At 39.4% G+C, this 15,884-nt stretch overlaps 1 protein-coding gene across 5 annotated transcripts in view; it reads right to left on the bottom strand.

The window, feature by feature from the left end:
• The window catches only part of AGAP1 (ArfGAP with GTPase domain, ankyrin repeat and PH domain 1), a 565,886-nt gene that overhangs the window by 347,430 nt on the left and 202,572 nt on the right, over positions 1 to 15,884 (bottom strand). For all 5 annotated transcript variants that reach the window (XM_019553775.1, XM_019553777.1, XM_019553779.1 and 2 more), the window contains 2 exons: positions 12,959 to 13,044; positions 6,309 to 6,450 (listed from right to left, as the gene is read on the bottom strand). In XM_019553775.1, coding sequence (XP_019409320.1) covers positions 6,309 to 6,450; positions 12,959 to 13,044 — 228 coding nt within the window. The remainder of the gene's footprint in view (positions 1 to 6,308; positions 6,451 to 12,958; positions 13,045 to 15,884) is intronic.

Raw genomic sequence — 15,884 nt, 5'->3', positions numbered from 1 at the left:
CCCTCCCCCACCCCACCCCTCACTTACCAGCACGGAGTCTGGGTCCAGCTCCCTGTGGTGGCAAGCAGAGACCGCCCGCATCTCTGAATCTCTCTGAATCTTTTCCAATTCAATTCAGAGAGCTTCAAATCGATTCGGATGTTTCTGTTGGTCTCATGATTCGATTCAGATTTGGAGATTCAGCCACCAAATTAAGTCAAATCTCCCACAAATTGAATCAGCACCCAAAACTTCACACAGCCCTAATATTTAGTTGCATCTTTGTGGGGTGGGGGTTCTGTGCGGGAATAAATCAAAGCTGCTGGGTATTTATGACTTCTAAGTTTTGATGGAAATTGCAAGTGCTCAATAAATAAGTTTCAGTAAATTATCTTTAATTTATAGAAAATATCTTCCCCCTAAAGTGTTAAAGTTCTGTGGTTTTCCTCTGAATTCAACTACTACACATTCAAGAAAATATCTACAGAAGTCATAGCCCAGTTATCAATCACTGTTAGGAAGTGTATCTCAGAGAAACACAGATAGGTGGAATCCTATTAATGAATCTCAGTCAAAATCTTTTCTACTATATTCTATATGTAATTATAACCCAAAAACATGTCTTAGGTTACAATTACATATGGACCACAATTACAATAATTAAAGTAGTTAAAGAAAATTTGAAGTAATTAGAAATAATTATTTCATCAGGGATTTGATAAGCTTGAACTCTAATGAAAAATGTATCTTCCATATTTATGCTTCCATACTACTGGAATTTAACAGGCAACCTCATACAATATTTTGTAATTAGATAAGAAATTGGAAACTAAATTTTACTTGAAGATAACAGAGATTCATCTAGCTTACTGGATGGAAAACAGTAATTGTGTCAAGTTAAAGGTGAATTCATAAAATACAGCCAATGACCCTGAAATCATAAAATGACTCTGAATACCTAACTCTCATTATTATGCACTACTTCATACCTGGTAGGTTACAGATTAAATTTATTTTAAAAATATTCATGGATAGTTGGGTATACAAAACAGCAGTAAAAGAAACATTCTGTCATCTCCTATTGTAACACAGAGGCCTAAGTGGATGAAGGTTATGTTTGCACATGCAACCTTGAACTACCATGTTTCACAACTTGCATGTTTAATCATGAAACATAAAATGACAGCTCCATGTAACTGTACTATATAGTATTGCCTGTTTCTTGCACAAAAACAAAAAAGGTCATTACGGATCAAGAATTAGCCTCCAACCAATTCCAAAATACACACTGTAAGTTCCATAACTCTCCCCGAATGCCCAGCATATGTTTTTTGTCCACAAGAGTGCTCCTTAACTCCTACATACTTTTTATTTTCAGCAGTGTGTTGTTTTAAACATTACACATCCTACAAACACTTGAGTTAACTTTGCATTTCATTTACCTGAGTGTATGTCCTGAAGGTGAATTCAGGGGCCCAGTATGTTAAATGGAGCTTTCACCTACACCACTTGGCAATTTTTTTTCTCTCGTCTCCTCGGAGGGAAACACAGCTGCCCTCTCCACAATGTAATGAATTCCTCAGAAACTTTGGCTCGCTCATGCTGCCCAGATTCCCTTTGACTCGCTCTGAAGTCCTGATCTGAAACTCACTACTCACTAAAAAGACTTTGTCTGATTGTTGGAGTCTGGTTATAAAAAACCCAACAATGAGCTTAGGAAAACAAACCTACACACACTTAGAAGATAATTTAGATGGGCCAGATTAATTGGAACCATCTTTTCTTCTAGGATAAGATCATGCACAGCTCTTCAGAAACCCAATTCTCAAAATTCATATATCACCTAAGGAGTGATCTACACTATATTCCCTTAATGTTGCCTCCTTATTTCAAAAGAAGCTAAACAATTTGTGCTTTAACCAGAACACTCTCCTGTAAGAGAACAATTCAATACAGTTTCAAGGGAAACAAAAGATTGCAAAGCAAATTGTTCTACCTGTAATTAAGGGATACCCACTGAATATCCAAAAACACCCAAACTGATGATACATTTTGCTACTGACACCCCATGAATTTAACCTTTTTAACTTAATAATATGAAGTCACTGAGAGGATGGTACTTGCTTAATCAGTTATCATGCTTTCACTTCAAAGGTAAGATATCAAATTGCTTCTATAGTTAACTACACTTGATCTTATACCATAAACCACTTGTACACCAGGATTTCCCAGTAATTGAAAGTGTTATTGCTCAGCTACCACTACTCCTTTGCTTAGTGCTCAGCATTCAGAGAAATGCTAATGGACTAGGTAGTGCTTGGCATTCATGTCTCAAGTATATAATTTAAAAACTTGCAAATATTATGCATTTTGGTTGCCAATGTACCAACTCAAATATATTATTTATATTTTGGTATTTCCTATCTAAATCAAGCAATTTAAACAACTGTGTTGGGAATGAAGTTTAGATATTTTTTTAAAAACCAGCAGAGGGTGCTAAAGGCATTTGACCAACAATGAACCTAAAATTAGCAAAAGCAACCAACAGATCATCTTTTTTGGCTCTCAATAAGAATTCAGTACTGTAATCTAGATTGCACTTTTCCTTGAGGAATTAGGAAAGAAAGCACCCCTCTATTTTCCACCCTCTTACAAAAGGCAAAAGTTTCAGTTTAGTGTGCAGGAGAAAGTCACTGACCCTCGTAGGGACATAACACTTAGAAGCATCTTCCCAGTGACTAGTTAGAATTAATACGATTGCCAGCAGTAAGAGAGATACACTTGCCACCATAAAATTTGGGGGAAAGGGAACCAACTCATCCTCTGCCCCCCAACTTTCAACTTGAGTGGCAGTCACTTGAAGAAGCATGTGTCATTTACCCTCCCCAGTGCTACACTGGAAAATTTCTATACAAACTCAGACAAGTTCACAGAAAGAGAGGGCACTGTTGAATAGTAATTTTAGGTGGCTTCTGGAGCTCTTAACCCCTGAACTGGATGCACGTTAACACCTTTAAGTGTCTTAAAGCACTCATTCTTTGGGTTAAAATTACACCACTCCTGGGCAAGATTATCTCTAATCCATGTAAATTTGTTCCCAAGATTTGATCCCTATACCAATTTTATGCAAGTTAAAGTCATCCAGCATCCCAGAATGCAATGGGGCCCACCTCGAGGCAGGATGAGCTGGGACACTGGGCTGCAGTGGGGCTGGGCATGGTGCCTTACCCCCTAGATGTACTAAACAGAGTGAGTGGCACAGTCCTGGAATGACCACCAGCCACGGTGCCTCCCGCCAACATCTGAATCGGCTCACTGCTCCCCCTGGACAGAGCAACCCCCACAGCTGTGGAACTCACTTGCTCTGCCCAGCGGGAGCAGCAAGCTAGTCTGAGTTCTGGCTGGCAGGGGCAGTGAATGCTGCAGCACTGGGTTCAGAGCCCCACCACCTCAGGCTCCCCCTGAAGCCGCACCCCCCACCAACAAGCAAAGTGGAGGCAGGAGACCCAGCCCCTGCTAGACAGCCCAGCCTGCACTCTCTCTACTCCACCAGCTCTCAGGCTCCAGCCTAGGCACTGCACTGCTGCGCTACTGCAAGCAGATTACAAAACTGCCAGCTCCCTGCTGCCCCAGGGAAGCAGCAACAGCAGCAGCTCAGCTCTGCTCTTAGGTCTGGCTCCTCCCAAAGAAAGGAGGAGGGGTGACCAGAGTGGAGGCTTTTTCCAAAAATCAGTAAAACTTTATTCTATTTCCATTCTTCGCCATTAACAGAAAACTCAGAGACAGCAATGTTAATTCCCTTGAACCAGCTTCCAAGGGAAGTGGTGCTAGCTCCTACCTTAGGGGTCTTCAAAAGGAGGCTTGATAACTACCTAGCTGGGGTCATATGAGCTTAAACTTACCAAGGGTTATATGAGCCCAGTATTCATTCCTGCCCAGGGCAGGGGGTCAGACTTGATGATCTGCTTAGGTCCCTTCCGACCCTACATCTGTGAATCTATTTGTACAAAGATAATCCGTGTCCAGATAAAAACTTTAAATTGAGAATAGAGCGAACATGAGGGAACCTCCCCCCCCCCCAAAAAGAAAAAAATTCAACATGCATAATATTACACCCTATTCAAAAAAAATAAATTTTGATCTTTTTGGTTAAAGAAATACTTTGACCAAATCAGTTTCTTACTTGATAAAGTATGGCTGGGAATATGGTGATTGGTGGTGGGCAGGATGAAAAAATAAAATAATTAAAACACAGAGGCAGCAATTATTTCACATGAATGTAAGTCTCAATGTGGGTCCAGGGCTCTGGCACTTACTGCTCCCACCAGGTAGAGCCTGGATTGGCTTGCTGCTCCCACTGGGCAGAGGAAGTGAGCTCTAAAGCTGTGGCGCTTGCTTTGCCTGGCAGGAACAGCAAGCCAGTCCTGCCCCTGCTCAACAAGCCTCTACTGGCAAATCACAGCTGTGCAGGTAAAGGCTAGTCAGAGATGGTTTTTCTCTTTAAAATGCAACTACTTCACCAAGTCAGTCAACACTAATCTGATTAACATAATGCGGCTTACAGCATAAGGTATAACAAGGACCAAAGACATGTACAGTGATGTACATTATAGTTCTGCTCAGTTTCACTGATCCCACATACACATTTAAAAAAAATAAAAGTGCTATTCTGAAGTTGACATTGGCCCATTCAGCAATCTGTTTCTGGTTTTTGCTGAAGTTTTTTGCTATGTTAAGATTTTTCATGTCATCTACTTCCCTGTTTTTATCTGTCATCTGCTTCCGCCTTAATGCTCTGTTACTATTTTTTGCCATGTGCCTTCTCCCTACTTCCCCTGCTTCACACATCACTCCCTGTCCCAGCCTCTCAAAATCCAAGCCAAGAAAACACTATCAGCACTAAATCGCCTCTACACTCTCTCACACTAGTGCAAGCTAAAAGTAAACACATCTGAAATTCCACCTGCAACAGTTATGCTGATTGGGGCAGGGGGAGAGGAATCAATGTGACAAATTCATCACATTTATCTTTTCCCTCTGCTCCCAAACAGAAACTTGTCAATACAACTGAACAGCAGTGCAGATGCTGGTGGTCCTGAAATGGTTCCCAGCTACAAAATCCCATTGTCCTTTCATAACTTAAAACTGTAGATGCTTTATGGCAGTGATACTCAACTTCTTCAGATGGCAGGCCAGAAAGGCAACGCCCAATCCCTTTGTGGCCTGAATCCAGCAGGGCCACACCTGGCCACACCCAGAGCAGAAAGGGGCAGCCCAGCCTCAATCCACCTACATGGTAGGAGGAGACCTGGGCCAAGCCAAAACTTGGACTCTCAGGGGAGGAGGCAGCACAGACTCGCCCCACAGGAGAAAAGGGGCATGGCCCAGCCCCAACCTGGCTGAGTGGAAGCAAATGGGTATGGTCTGGGGTCACAAAGAGAAGGGAGTGTAGCCCAGCCCCAACCCAGATGTCTGGAGGGAAGAGGGCATGGCCTGGCTCTAATCTGGCCATGCACAGGTGCAGGGAGGGGCTTGCAATTTGGCAGGGCTTGCAATACTGCCACTGCTCCCCTGCTGCCAAATTTCCCAAGCTATAGGGAGCCCCATGGGCTGGATTCCAAGGCTCTGCAGGTTGCATTTGGCCCATGGCTGGAAGTTGAGCACCCCTGTTCTATGGCAATGATTCTACAAGATTACTCTTTTTCCAGGAAAAGATTTAAGTACTATTATGGGAGGTTTTCTGAGGTTCACACTCTGGTACCTGTGCCACTGGTTGCCTACCCCTGCTGTAGCACATTTAAAAAATTTTAAAAAAGAGAACTAAGCCTTACCTAAAGTACTTATACCAAAGGTCAGGCCTGTCCTACTGGTAGTCCACAGGCCACATACAACCCACAAAGGGTTAAACATGCAGCCTCCCCTTCAGTTCCCCAACCAGGCACCACTTACCCACTGGCCCATCACTCTCCTGCTCCCAGAGTCTCCAGTCTCCCCTCCCCATCACCTCCAAATTCCTGCCTCTGTCCCTAGGGCTCAGAATAACCCCACATGGTACAGCGGGAGGGGGGCAGAGGACAAGGGAGCATGTAACTTGTGAAAACATGGAATATGTTGGACTTTAGCAACAAAATGACTGCAAATACTAATTTTGACAAACAAGCTGATACAAAAGTGGATCTAATTAAATATTTTTTTAAAAGTTGTCATTACAAAATTATCCTTTTAAAATACACTTTAAGATAGGTAGCTAACCAAAGAGAATGAACTATAAAAGACAGGAAGAGAGGAACTTACATCTGTCTAGAGAAATTATAATCAAGTTTACTTACCCTGGGTTCCCACTAGTACCATTGGGATTTCACTAGTGTTACGATAGTTGGCCATACGACTATAGTAGTGGTAAACAGTCTGGAAACTAATTTCATCTTCCAAGCTGAAGACAAATATAACTGCATCCACCCACATGGCAAACTGCAGAAAATAAGGGAGGGGGAAAGACATTTGGTAAAAAAGCGAAGAATATAAACAATGAGTTTATCTTGTACTGGTAAAGCTGAGGGGGAGAACGATCCATTAGACAAATTTTATTATCAATGCTAATAAAAATATGTTTGATTTTTATATTTGTGGTGAGTTTGGTGCTTGTTAAGGTGTAGATTAACATTTATAATAATGGTTTGGATAAGGCAGAGTCCCCCAAACATCTTTACCTCACTAATATATGCTACAAAAATTATTATGGGCCTAAGAGGTAAGGTTTTTGAGAAAAGGCTGCAACAGCTAGGGTTATTTTGTCTGGAAAGAGAAGACTGGCGGTAGGGCAGGGGGAGGGTTAATAACAGTCTTCAAATACCTAAGGGCAATTATACAAGGAAAAAACATGGTCTTTTTTTTTTTATGGCCACAGGGGACAGGACTAGGAGCAATGGACTCAAGCTATAGCAAAGGAAATTTAGGTTGGAGATTAGGAGGAACCTTCTGGCTGGAACTTTGACTATGTTCAAGCATTGGTACAGGCTATCTAGATAAGTTGTAGGATCTCCAGCCCTTGGAAATTTTCAAGAGCAGGTTGAACTGACACTGGGCTCAAATGGTTTAATCAGGGATGACCCTACCTATAAGCACAGGGCTGGACTACATGAGGTCCCTTTCAGCCCTACTTTCCTATGATCCTATGTAAATATAGTCCTAATCTCTTTCAAAGAATTAATTTTGTTATACAATATACAGAGGTTACTGAAACAACCAATTACTTCTCATTTTTCCTTTTACCTGTGCATATTGATACCTTAGGTAAAGAAAGCATAAAACCAGAGTTAACTAACTTCACTAACTAGTGATTTGCACTAACTTCAAAATATCATCAAAATCCCACAAATTATTTATTTATTTATTTTTAATTTAAACCAAAATTGTCAGTTACCAAAATTTACAACTGTCTTAATACAATAAGTAATAAAAATAATGTCATGTTTTATAGTCTGAAAAGTAAGCTGGTTCTCCCTGGTACCACCAAATTGATGAAAGTTTGAAACATGTATACATAGGCATGGTTCAGGAGTATGTTTTGATGTATTTAAGGGGAAAACAAGCTATCAGAAAATCTCTCTCATCACAGATGAAACTGGCTAAGGGAGAAATCTCTTAAAACATATGTGACCATCCTGTGACATGGGTGCCACAAGTGACACAGGCAACCTGTGTGCATGACATGCAGCAGATCACAGAAGGGACAATGGCAAATAGAGCAGGAAGCAGAAAGCAAAGCAACAGATCAGGCAGGGAGCATATGGCTGAAGGCAGAAAGCAGAGCAGCAGATCAGGCAGGATAGGGGATTGGAGTGGCACTTAGGGAGGGTGCAGGGTTATTTTGTGGCATACCTGCCAGAAAGGTTGGTCCCTCCTGCCGTAAGGCAATAAATGAAGGCCTTCATTCCTATTGCACAGTTTATATTAATGGAAAGCTTACCAACTCCCACCATAACCATGATGTAACAATGTGCATCTAATTAAGTTTATTTCCAGTGTTTAGAGACTCAACATAAAGACTACAGTCTATACACACCTAGAAAGATGCAGACTCTGCTGCAAAGGATTTACAATTAAGCAGACAAGACAAAATGTGGAGGGAAACAGGCATAAGAGTGAACTGATACAGCAGTCACTGGCAGAGTTCAGAACAATATCAAGGTCTCCCAAGTCCCGGTGAAGTGCCCTTTTCACTTTCTTTAAAAAAATGGGTTACTATAAACCAATGAATATGTTGCACAATATTTCTGCCCTGAGTTTATGCTCATTAGTATCTGAGTATTCCCAGCTCTTGAGGTTTTATTTCTATTCTTTCAACGCTTCACATTTTTCAGCACCTACTTCTGAAGTCGTGAGATTACGCAAGTACTTCAGATCTTATTTCTTAAAAATTCCAAAATTCTAAAAGCTCAAATTACAAACAAAAAATAAGAAATCTACATTTCAGTTTTGCAACTTGATTATCTTTTAATATATGACTTGGCAATACTGGGGTTTTTTTATATATTTCTTTTCATCTAATCCATTTGTGACCATGGGAAAAAACAGTAATGAAATATTATTTATGCTAGGTATAATAAAAAAAATTAAACATACAAAATTGTGGGAGTCTAAATTCTTCAGACTTGAATATACATTCATGCACTAGAATCTGCTGTATTTTGTTTGGAACTTATTTGTAGCATGGATATTCTTATAAAGCACCGTTTTTTAAGCTTTTCTTCAGAAGATGCCTCATTCAGTAAGAAATGTGTAAGTATACTTGTGCCTGGAAATTGTTCCTTTCCTAAGGTTAAACGTTTCTGTAGAATGTTAAGACTTCTCCCCCACTCCCTCCCAATATATAATACTGCAATGGTATTCCATCTACTACAGGTTATAAGGATTTCCAAAAAATATGGGACCATTTAAAATAGTTCCTTCTGGTTACAAAATACTTTATTTCTCAGAGTGAATTTAATGTCTGTGAGAATTGCTACGTTGACTTGACAGCACCAAAAATGTAGATTCTTTGGAAAGCAGTATAAGCAGTGGCAAATTCAACTTTATCCCACTTCCTTACCACACCTGCTTCAAAATCATCTGGGTTAGAAATCAAGTCCCCTCATGCATGCATGTGATGCTGCTGTTTATTAGGTGAACACCTGTCCTAGTAGACAATCAAACCATGCCAGTAGCTGATGAATCAAAGACTCTGAATGGAATGGATAGCAAGTACCACCAAAAAACTATGATCATGGTGTAATAATTGTATTTTATCAGAAAAAGCTGCTATATTTCTGTAACTGAACTATAAGAACTAAAATCAAAGCTGAAGATGAAAGGTAAAGGTGACATAAATGCAAGTGATATGCTTTGAAGAGGAGGAAAGTCACAGCACCACCAGATGACTTAACATCCTTCACTAAGGCTATGTACATGCATGCAAATGATCTGGGAGAATTCTCCCAGGCTTGTTCTCCTGGTAGATGCACCTGAACAACTATTTGAATCCTGAACCCTGAGGAGCAGACAGCATGCTGTGGTGACACTGTGCAGCCAGGGGACCCCTGTGCACACATCTCAGGGTGCTCTGTAGGCTCCCTCTGTCTGTCCAGAGACAGATGGCAGCAGTAGACAGGGCAGTCCTTGGCAGACCCAGAACGCTCAGTCCAACTGTATCTCCCAGTACAATGTAGGATTGAAAAGGGGATGCGTCCTGCTCCCTGCTTGGTAGGAGCAGTAGAGTCCACTGAGCAATACACCATCTCCGTGGGGAAGTTGGGATGGGAAGGGGGTTCCTCAGGTTTTTGTCCTTTCTGTTGTGCCTATTTCTGCTCTGGGAGAAAAATCCGCAACATTTATACACTTTTGGCTTCTACTGGGAGAGCAGTGGCTCTCCCAAGATGAAAGTGAATGTCTGTATGTGGCCTAGGTCTACATTCCTAAAAGTGAGCTAATTTAAAAACTGTTTATATATGCTACACACAGGAAAAGAAACAACTGCCAAACAAAAAGGTAGCAAATCTCTTTCGTGACTTCTGTATTATTTTCAGTGTTTTTCTATTTTCCTTTTTGATATAAAACTAACCCTCTTTTTCAGCGTATAACTCAAACTCCAATTATATCCTGAAAATAGAAAGTAAAAATTTCTGTGGAGTTTATTCCATAATTGTTAACTTTAAGACTCTTCAATTCCTAATCCCTTCTGCAGAATCTTCTACTGGACTGGGGGGAGGGCACTGGACCAGCACGCCAGATTCAAGAACCTCAGTTCCTTTCTTCCTTCAGAGAAATGAAATGCTGACATTGAAATAAGCCCAAACAGCACTCTCAGAAAGCTGTAGATATGTTCTTCCCTTTGGTCACTCTTTCTTGCTAAGACACGCTCAGTCTTCTGCCTCTTCTCATATCGCCATGCCCTCCCAGTAAAAAGTGTATTCCTATCTAGAAAGCTTTTTTTTTTTCCTTGGGGGGAAGGAGGGAAGGACTTTTAACCTCATGAAACAGCAGTGAAAAGTTTGTTTTTCTTCTTCAGAGGATGCTTCACTTTCATTAAGAATTTTGTTAGTATACTTGTGCCTGGAAATAGTACATTTTATTTTGGGACTTATTCATCTGAAAGTTAAAAATCAAGACCTTTGAAAAGGAATACACTATCCATTTTACATTCAGTTCTGAAGGTTACCTATAAATACATATTTTCTGTCTACAAAATACTGAATAGCAAACAATACCAAGAAAATACAGGAAGCTGGAGGGTTTTCCCCCTTGCTACATAAACATTAGTAAGCTTATTGTGGGCCCATACCCATTTTGAAGTGTTTATATGTTATTCTTATAAACATTCTTTACATAATGGCCAGCCAGCAGAATTGTCTTATGCAATTTATACATGCCTCAAGAGTTAAGCAGCCTAGCTCAACCTCATACCTCCCAGGCTCCAACCTGTATTATAAAAACTCATCTTCTGCTTTAGTCTCTGTGGCCACTTTTATACATGCTCTGGAAGCAGGGGCTGGGGGGGGGGTACTTTCATTTAAAGTGTCACTGTGTCCCATGTATTATTATGTGTATGTATTAGTAGTGTCTCGTATATTAGTGTTTGACAAGCTGTAGTTCAAACAGCCCCAGCGCCATTTTGAAGCTCAGGAACACTAATACACGAGACACGAAGGCTGGCTGGAGCACAGTAATTACCATGATTAATCGACTCTGCTCCACAGCATGTTTACAGGAATCCCTTCATTCCTCTGCCTTCCCTCCTGTCTTTGTCCACACTTCTTCCCCTGCTTTAATCCTCCCATCACTAATAAGCAATAGTGGGGCACTAAAACACAAGCTGCTATTGCTGGCACCTCTCCATTCAGCTGTTTGGCATCAGAGCAGTTCTGGCTGCTTGATGCTTGAAGTTGTTCCATCACGGAACAGCTGAGTGGACTGAGTCCAGCAGCAGCTGATGCACCAGAGAAGCCTTGCTAATAGCCATATAAACAGCAAATGAAGAGATCAGTCTGTTCTCTGAGATCTAGAACCCCTGTACATCACTGGGTCCTCAACATCTTTGCTCATGGAACGGCCACATGAGTACACATTTATAAGTAACATTTACTGTTTTCATATTGCATCATAGCAAAGTAAGGTAACCAGAAAAAAAAAATGAATATGCTATATCTTCTCCCAAGAACAGCAAATCCTGTGCACAGTAGAGAAACTGCTTTCCATAAGGCAACAAATTAAAAAGGACACATAAGCCAATTTAGAAATATAGTGCAATACAATTACACCCTACTGAAGACTGGAAAATCAGACATTACCACTATGAAGAAATAAGGGGAAAGCAATGAAGAAAAGGTGAAATGAAGGAGAAGGACAAAATTAAAAGCAAATACACATCTGCTGTGTTCACTTTACAAAAGGATTTACATGAAATTAAAAATTGAATATATAATATCAATCTTGCTAGGGAAGAGACAGCCTTGAAGTGAACCATGAAAGAAAATAAGTCCACGTTGTATCCAATATTTCTTTGTCAGGAAGTAATTTATAACCCAACTACAAGTACAGTGTATTCTTCTTCAGTGTACAGCCTTGGGTCTTTAAAAATAAAATTTACACTTACCCAAACTCAACACAAACAATACTAATTAAATAGAGGAACAGTCTGTCCCAATATTTTTCCACCTTGTTATGCATAACGCTGTTGATGGGACATAGTCAGGTCTGCTTTAGCAGTCTTGAAATTGATGGCTCCTAGCAAGTTTCACCAGTTATGGAAGTAAAAAGCTTACAATTAAGTTACCAAGCATACAGTAGGGCCAAAGAGTTCCTATGCACTTAATTTATACATTTAAGCAGTGAGTGGGGTGGAGACCAGAGTTTTTTAAAATACAAACAAGAGGAAAAGAAATTGGAGTAGCTTCTTGTTATGTAGTTAAACAAATTATGCACTCAGATATATAACCAAGTAAGAACACTAAAAAACATTTTTCATCTGAAATGCATTTATGGTTATTAGTGCCCCTAGAAAACCCATTAGCAATTGGTGCGTGGATTCAGAACACAAAAAGTCTTAATATGCTCAAGCACATGAAAAAAATTTCACCCCAAAAGTAGGCATGACATCTGCAGGTACATCTTGTCATTAAGGAAGGCAAGGGCAAACTGTGTATGTTAGTCACTTGTTCAAAGTGTGACATTAGCAGCCTTCTTTGAGGCTCTTCACATCAGATGTCAGACTGCAGCCCGGCAATATGCTACTGCCTTCTTGAAAGAGTAATTAGCATATTTCCTCTTTTGCTAGAAGATACTTAAAGAATTACATTTACATTCTTAAAGTCATTTAAAATTAACCTGGTAAGAAATCATTAAGCATTGTCCTGAAATTGGCTTGATTTTGGGGTGTTTTTTAAATAAATTTTTAATTCCGATATATAATCCAGTTTAATAGAGCTCTATATAGACTGCTCACCTGTGCCTCTGGAGGGCCCCCTTCATCTCTAATCAGCAGCAGATAGCTTTGTCCATCAACTACAATCTCTTTCTTGAATCTCCCACCTGTCACACAAAGTAACTCATTACAGGAGAGAAAAAGTAAACACACAAACAAACAAAGGCTTCACTTGTGGAAAAAACTTTTCTAAGATCTCAGATATGCATAATGCATTGTGTATTAATTATACGCATAGCTCTTATCTATAATGTTTCAATAATATAAGACTTACTGAATAAAGTTAAATAAAGTATTTTTAGGAACGGAAAAAAATGTTAAGGATTCTAATATATACACTGCCAAGAAACTCCTGTTACATATTGTAGCAATTTAAAATATAACAAGACTAAATGTCTAATTTTCCAATAATTATAACCTTTACTTGAAAAAAAAATTCTGTGAAACAAATCTATAAAAGCAATGCTACTCTGGACAGTTACATACTGTAATGGTTGGCCCTGTTATTGTAATATGTGAACTAACTTAAGCTTTTTACGCCCTTTTTTCCTCAAGAGAAGCCCAGTTCTTGAAACTAAACATGTAATGTTATGAAAATGGTATTTCTATATTCACAGGTCACACTTAGGGAAAGAATGCTGTAAAATACTAGACACGTTAGACAAAGACTACAACGGTGATACCTCTGTGCAGATGTACTAAAAACTATGAGAAAAATGCTGTACAAGTTACTAACAAGATGGATCGGAGACTTATTTGGGTTAGAAATAACAGAGTGTAAGTTATAGACCTCAACCAAAGCAGGAATTCTATCTGGGCCTCAGAGGAATATTTTGAGGGGAGAGAGACTATTTAGCCCTTGTAAAGACCCAGGCACTGGCCCTAAACACTGACCTCCTCTTCAATACTCTCAGACTAAGATGTGACACACAGCTGCACTGTGTACTGCCTCATCAATACCCTGTCAATGACTTCCAAGTCTGACTGGGAGAGAGGGATGGGTAATAGAGATTACCCTTCCCTTGGGAAGGAAGGCATTTCAAACACCATGCTGTTTCTCATGCGAGACTCCAGATAGTGACAAATTACATTCAGAATTTCTGGTGTGACTGAGCCTAAAATGGGATTAGCAAACTTGGTCCACTTAAGGCCTCAGGACAGATTTATATTCACAGAAGTGAAAGCACTCCAATCTTACCGCCTAAGCCACATGGGCCCTCAGCCCTCTATGCATAAAGTTGTCCAATTAAACATGCATCTGAGCCCAGGCAAAAGACAGTATTAGGTCAGTAGATGCAGTGTCTAATTTTTTTTTTTAAATTTACACTATATTCCATGAATCCTTCTTCTAATCTTATTTTCACAATTTCTCAACTAAAATTTCCGGCACAAATTTGTAATGCTAGGAAAACTGAAAGAGACTTAAAATAGTTTATATGAAAGTTGAGTACTCTATTAAAATTTCTGGATAGGAAAACTAGTTTTCAAGTACATCATTTCTTAAACAGCAAAAAAAGGTGAAGACTGGGAAATAACAGAATTTCCCCCTTTTATTTCTGTTATCCGACTGCACATAGCTAGGACCAACTACAGAGCAAGAACATTTTTGTTATCTTGATCACAGGTTGGATTGAGCCCATGGCTCCCAAGGTCAACTGCCACATAAAAATCTTTTTAAGTCCACTATTAATAGAATTTCCAAAACAAAAGCTAAATGTATGAAAAAAGCAGACCATCTTAGATGGTTGAATTAGATCACTGAATTCCCATTAAATATCTCTTTATTTCCTTCGTAAAATAATTTAATTGGCCAAAATCACTTAATCCACTTAAGGTAATAATATAGTAATAAAATGTTCAAGTGCTTAAAATATACTCTTCCAGGGAAAACAAATTGTTTTACACAACTGAAAGAAAAAAAAATCATTATCATCAGAGGAGTGACGATTTCAAAAAACTGCTGCAAAAACCCTTAGTTTTTGATAGTGCCATTTTTTAAAAAAAACATTGGAACTTTAAACTCATCAATTACAAAACAGTGAAAGGAACAGCCTTTTAAAACAAACAGTAAGTGTCTTGAGAAAAAGGTTACTCAGACCCAGTGGACATCAGTGCTTTTTCTTCACACAAACTTTAAAAGCAAAATAGTTCTGAAGACAAAAAAGAGTATGGATAAACAGAATTAAAAAACAAGGTACCTTGCATATATAATACAGTGGCATAAGTACCATCTGCATAAGTATGTAACCTAGCAACAACCAAGTGGCGGTAGCACACTAGCATTGACCTGTAAAAACCAAGTTTCATTTAAAAGACTGAAGAACCTGGTTTTGGGTGGGAGAGAATTGGAAACAAATATATAATTTATGCAATTATTTTCTCATCATTCCACTTCCCCTCAAATGAGATATTGCCATGTACTAAGCTGCTGTCCTACTGCTAACACATATGCCATAAATTTAAAGTGCAATGTTATTACAATACAGTTTGTATTACTATATTCCCATCTTGTATGTATACCCATGCATCAATTCATGAATCACATTACACTCTAAAGAACAGCACTAAGGTGAATCTCTCTCTCAATCTGTCTCTGTACCATATCCAAACAGGATGTTGGTGACCATGGTCTTCCACAGATCACTTCTTTTTGAGGCATACCGAATTTCCAGTGTCGACACATTCATTCATTAAATAAACTCTTGACATAAGTTAGCCTCCGTCTTCCACGATCTCTTCTTCCTTCAATCTTTCCAGTTTTTACCACACTTTCAATTTCCTCTTTCCTCATAATGTATCGGAGAAACTCACTGTCTCTTTCCAATGTTAATCAGCAGCTTCCTCCTGCAGCCTGCTCTTCACATAATATCTTCATTTGAAGTGCAATTTATCCAACATATCTTCAAGATGCAGCTTAAGAGCCACATCTCAAGTACTTCAACTCTCT

This window comes from Crocodylus porosus, unplaced genomic scaffold (assembly GCF_001723895.1).
Source record: "Crocodylus porosus isolate Cpor-Errol unplaced genomic scaffold, CroPor_comp1, whole genome shotgun sequence".
Taxonomy (NCBI): domain Eukaryota; kingdom Metazoa; phylum Chordata; order Crocodylia; family Crocodylidae; genus Crocodylus; species Crocodylus porosus.
Note: the sequence above shows the minus strand (reverse complement) of the source record. Positions and strands in the feature narration are given on the sequence as shown.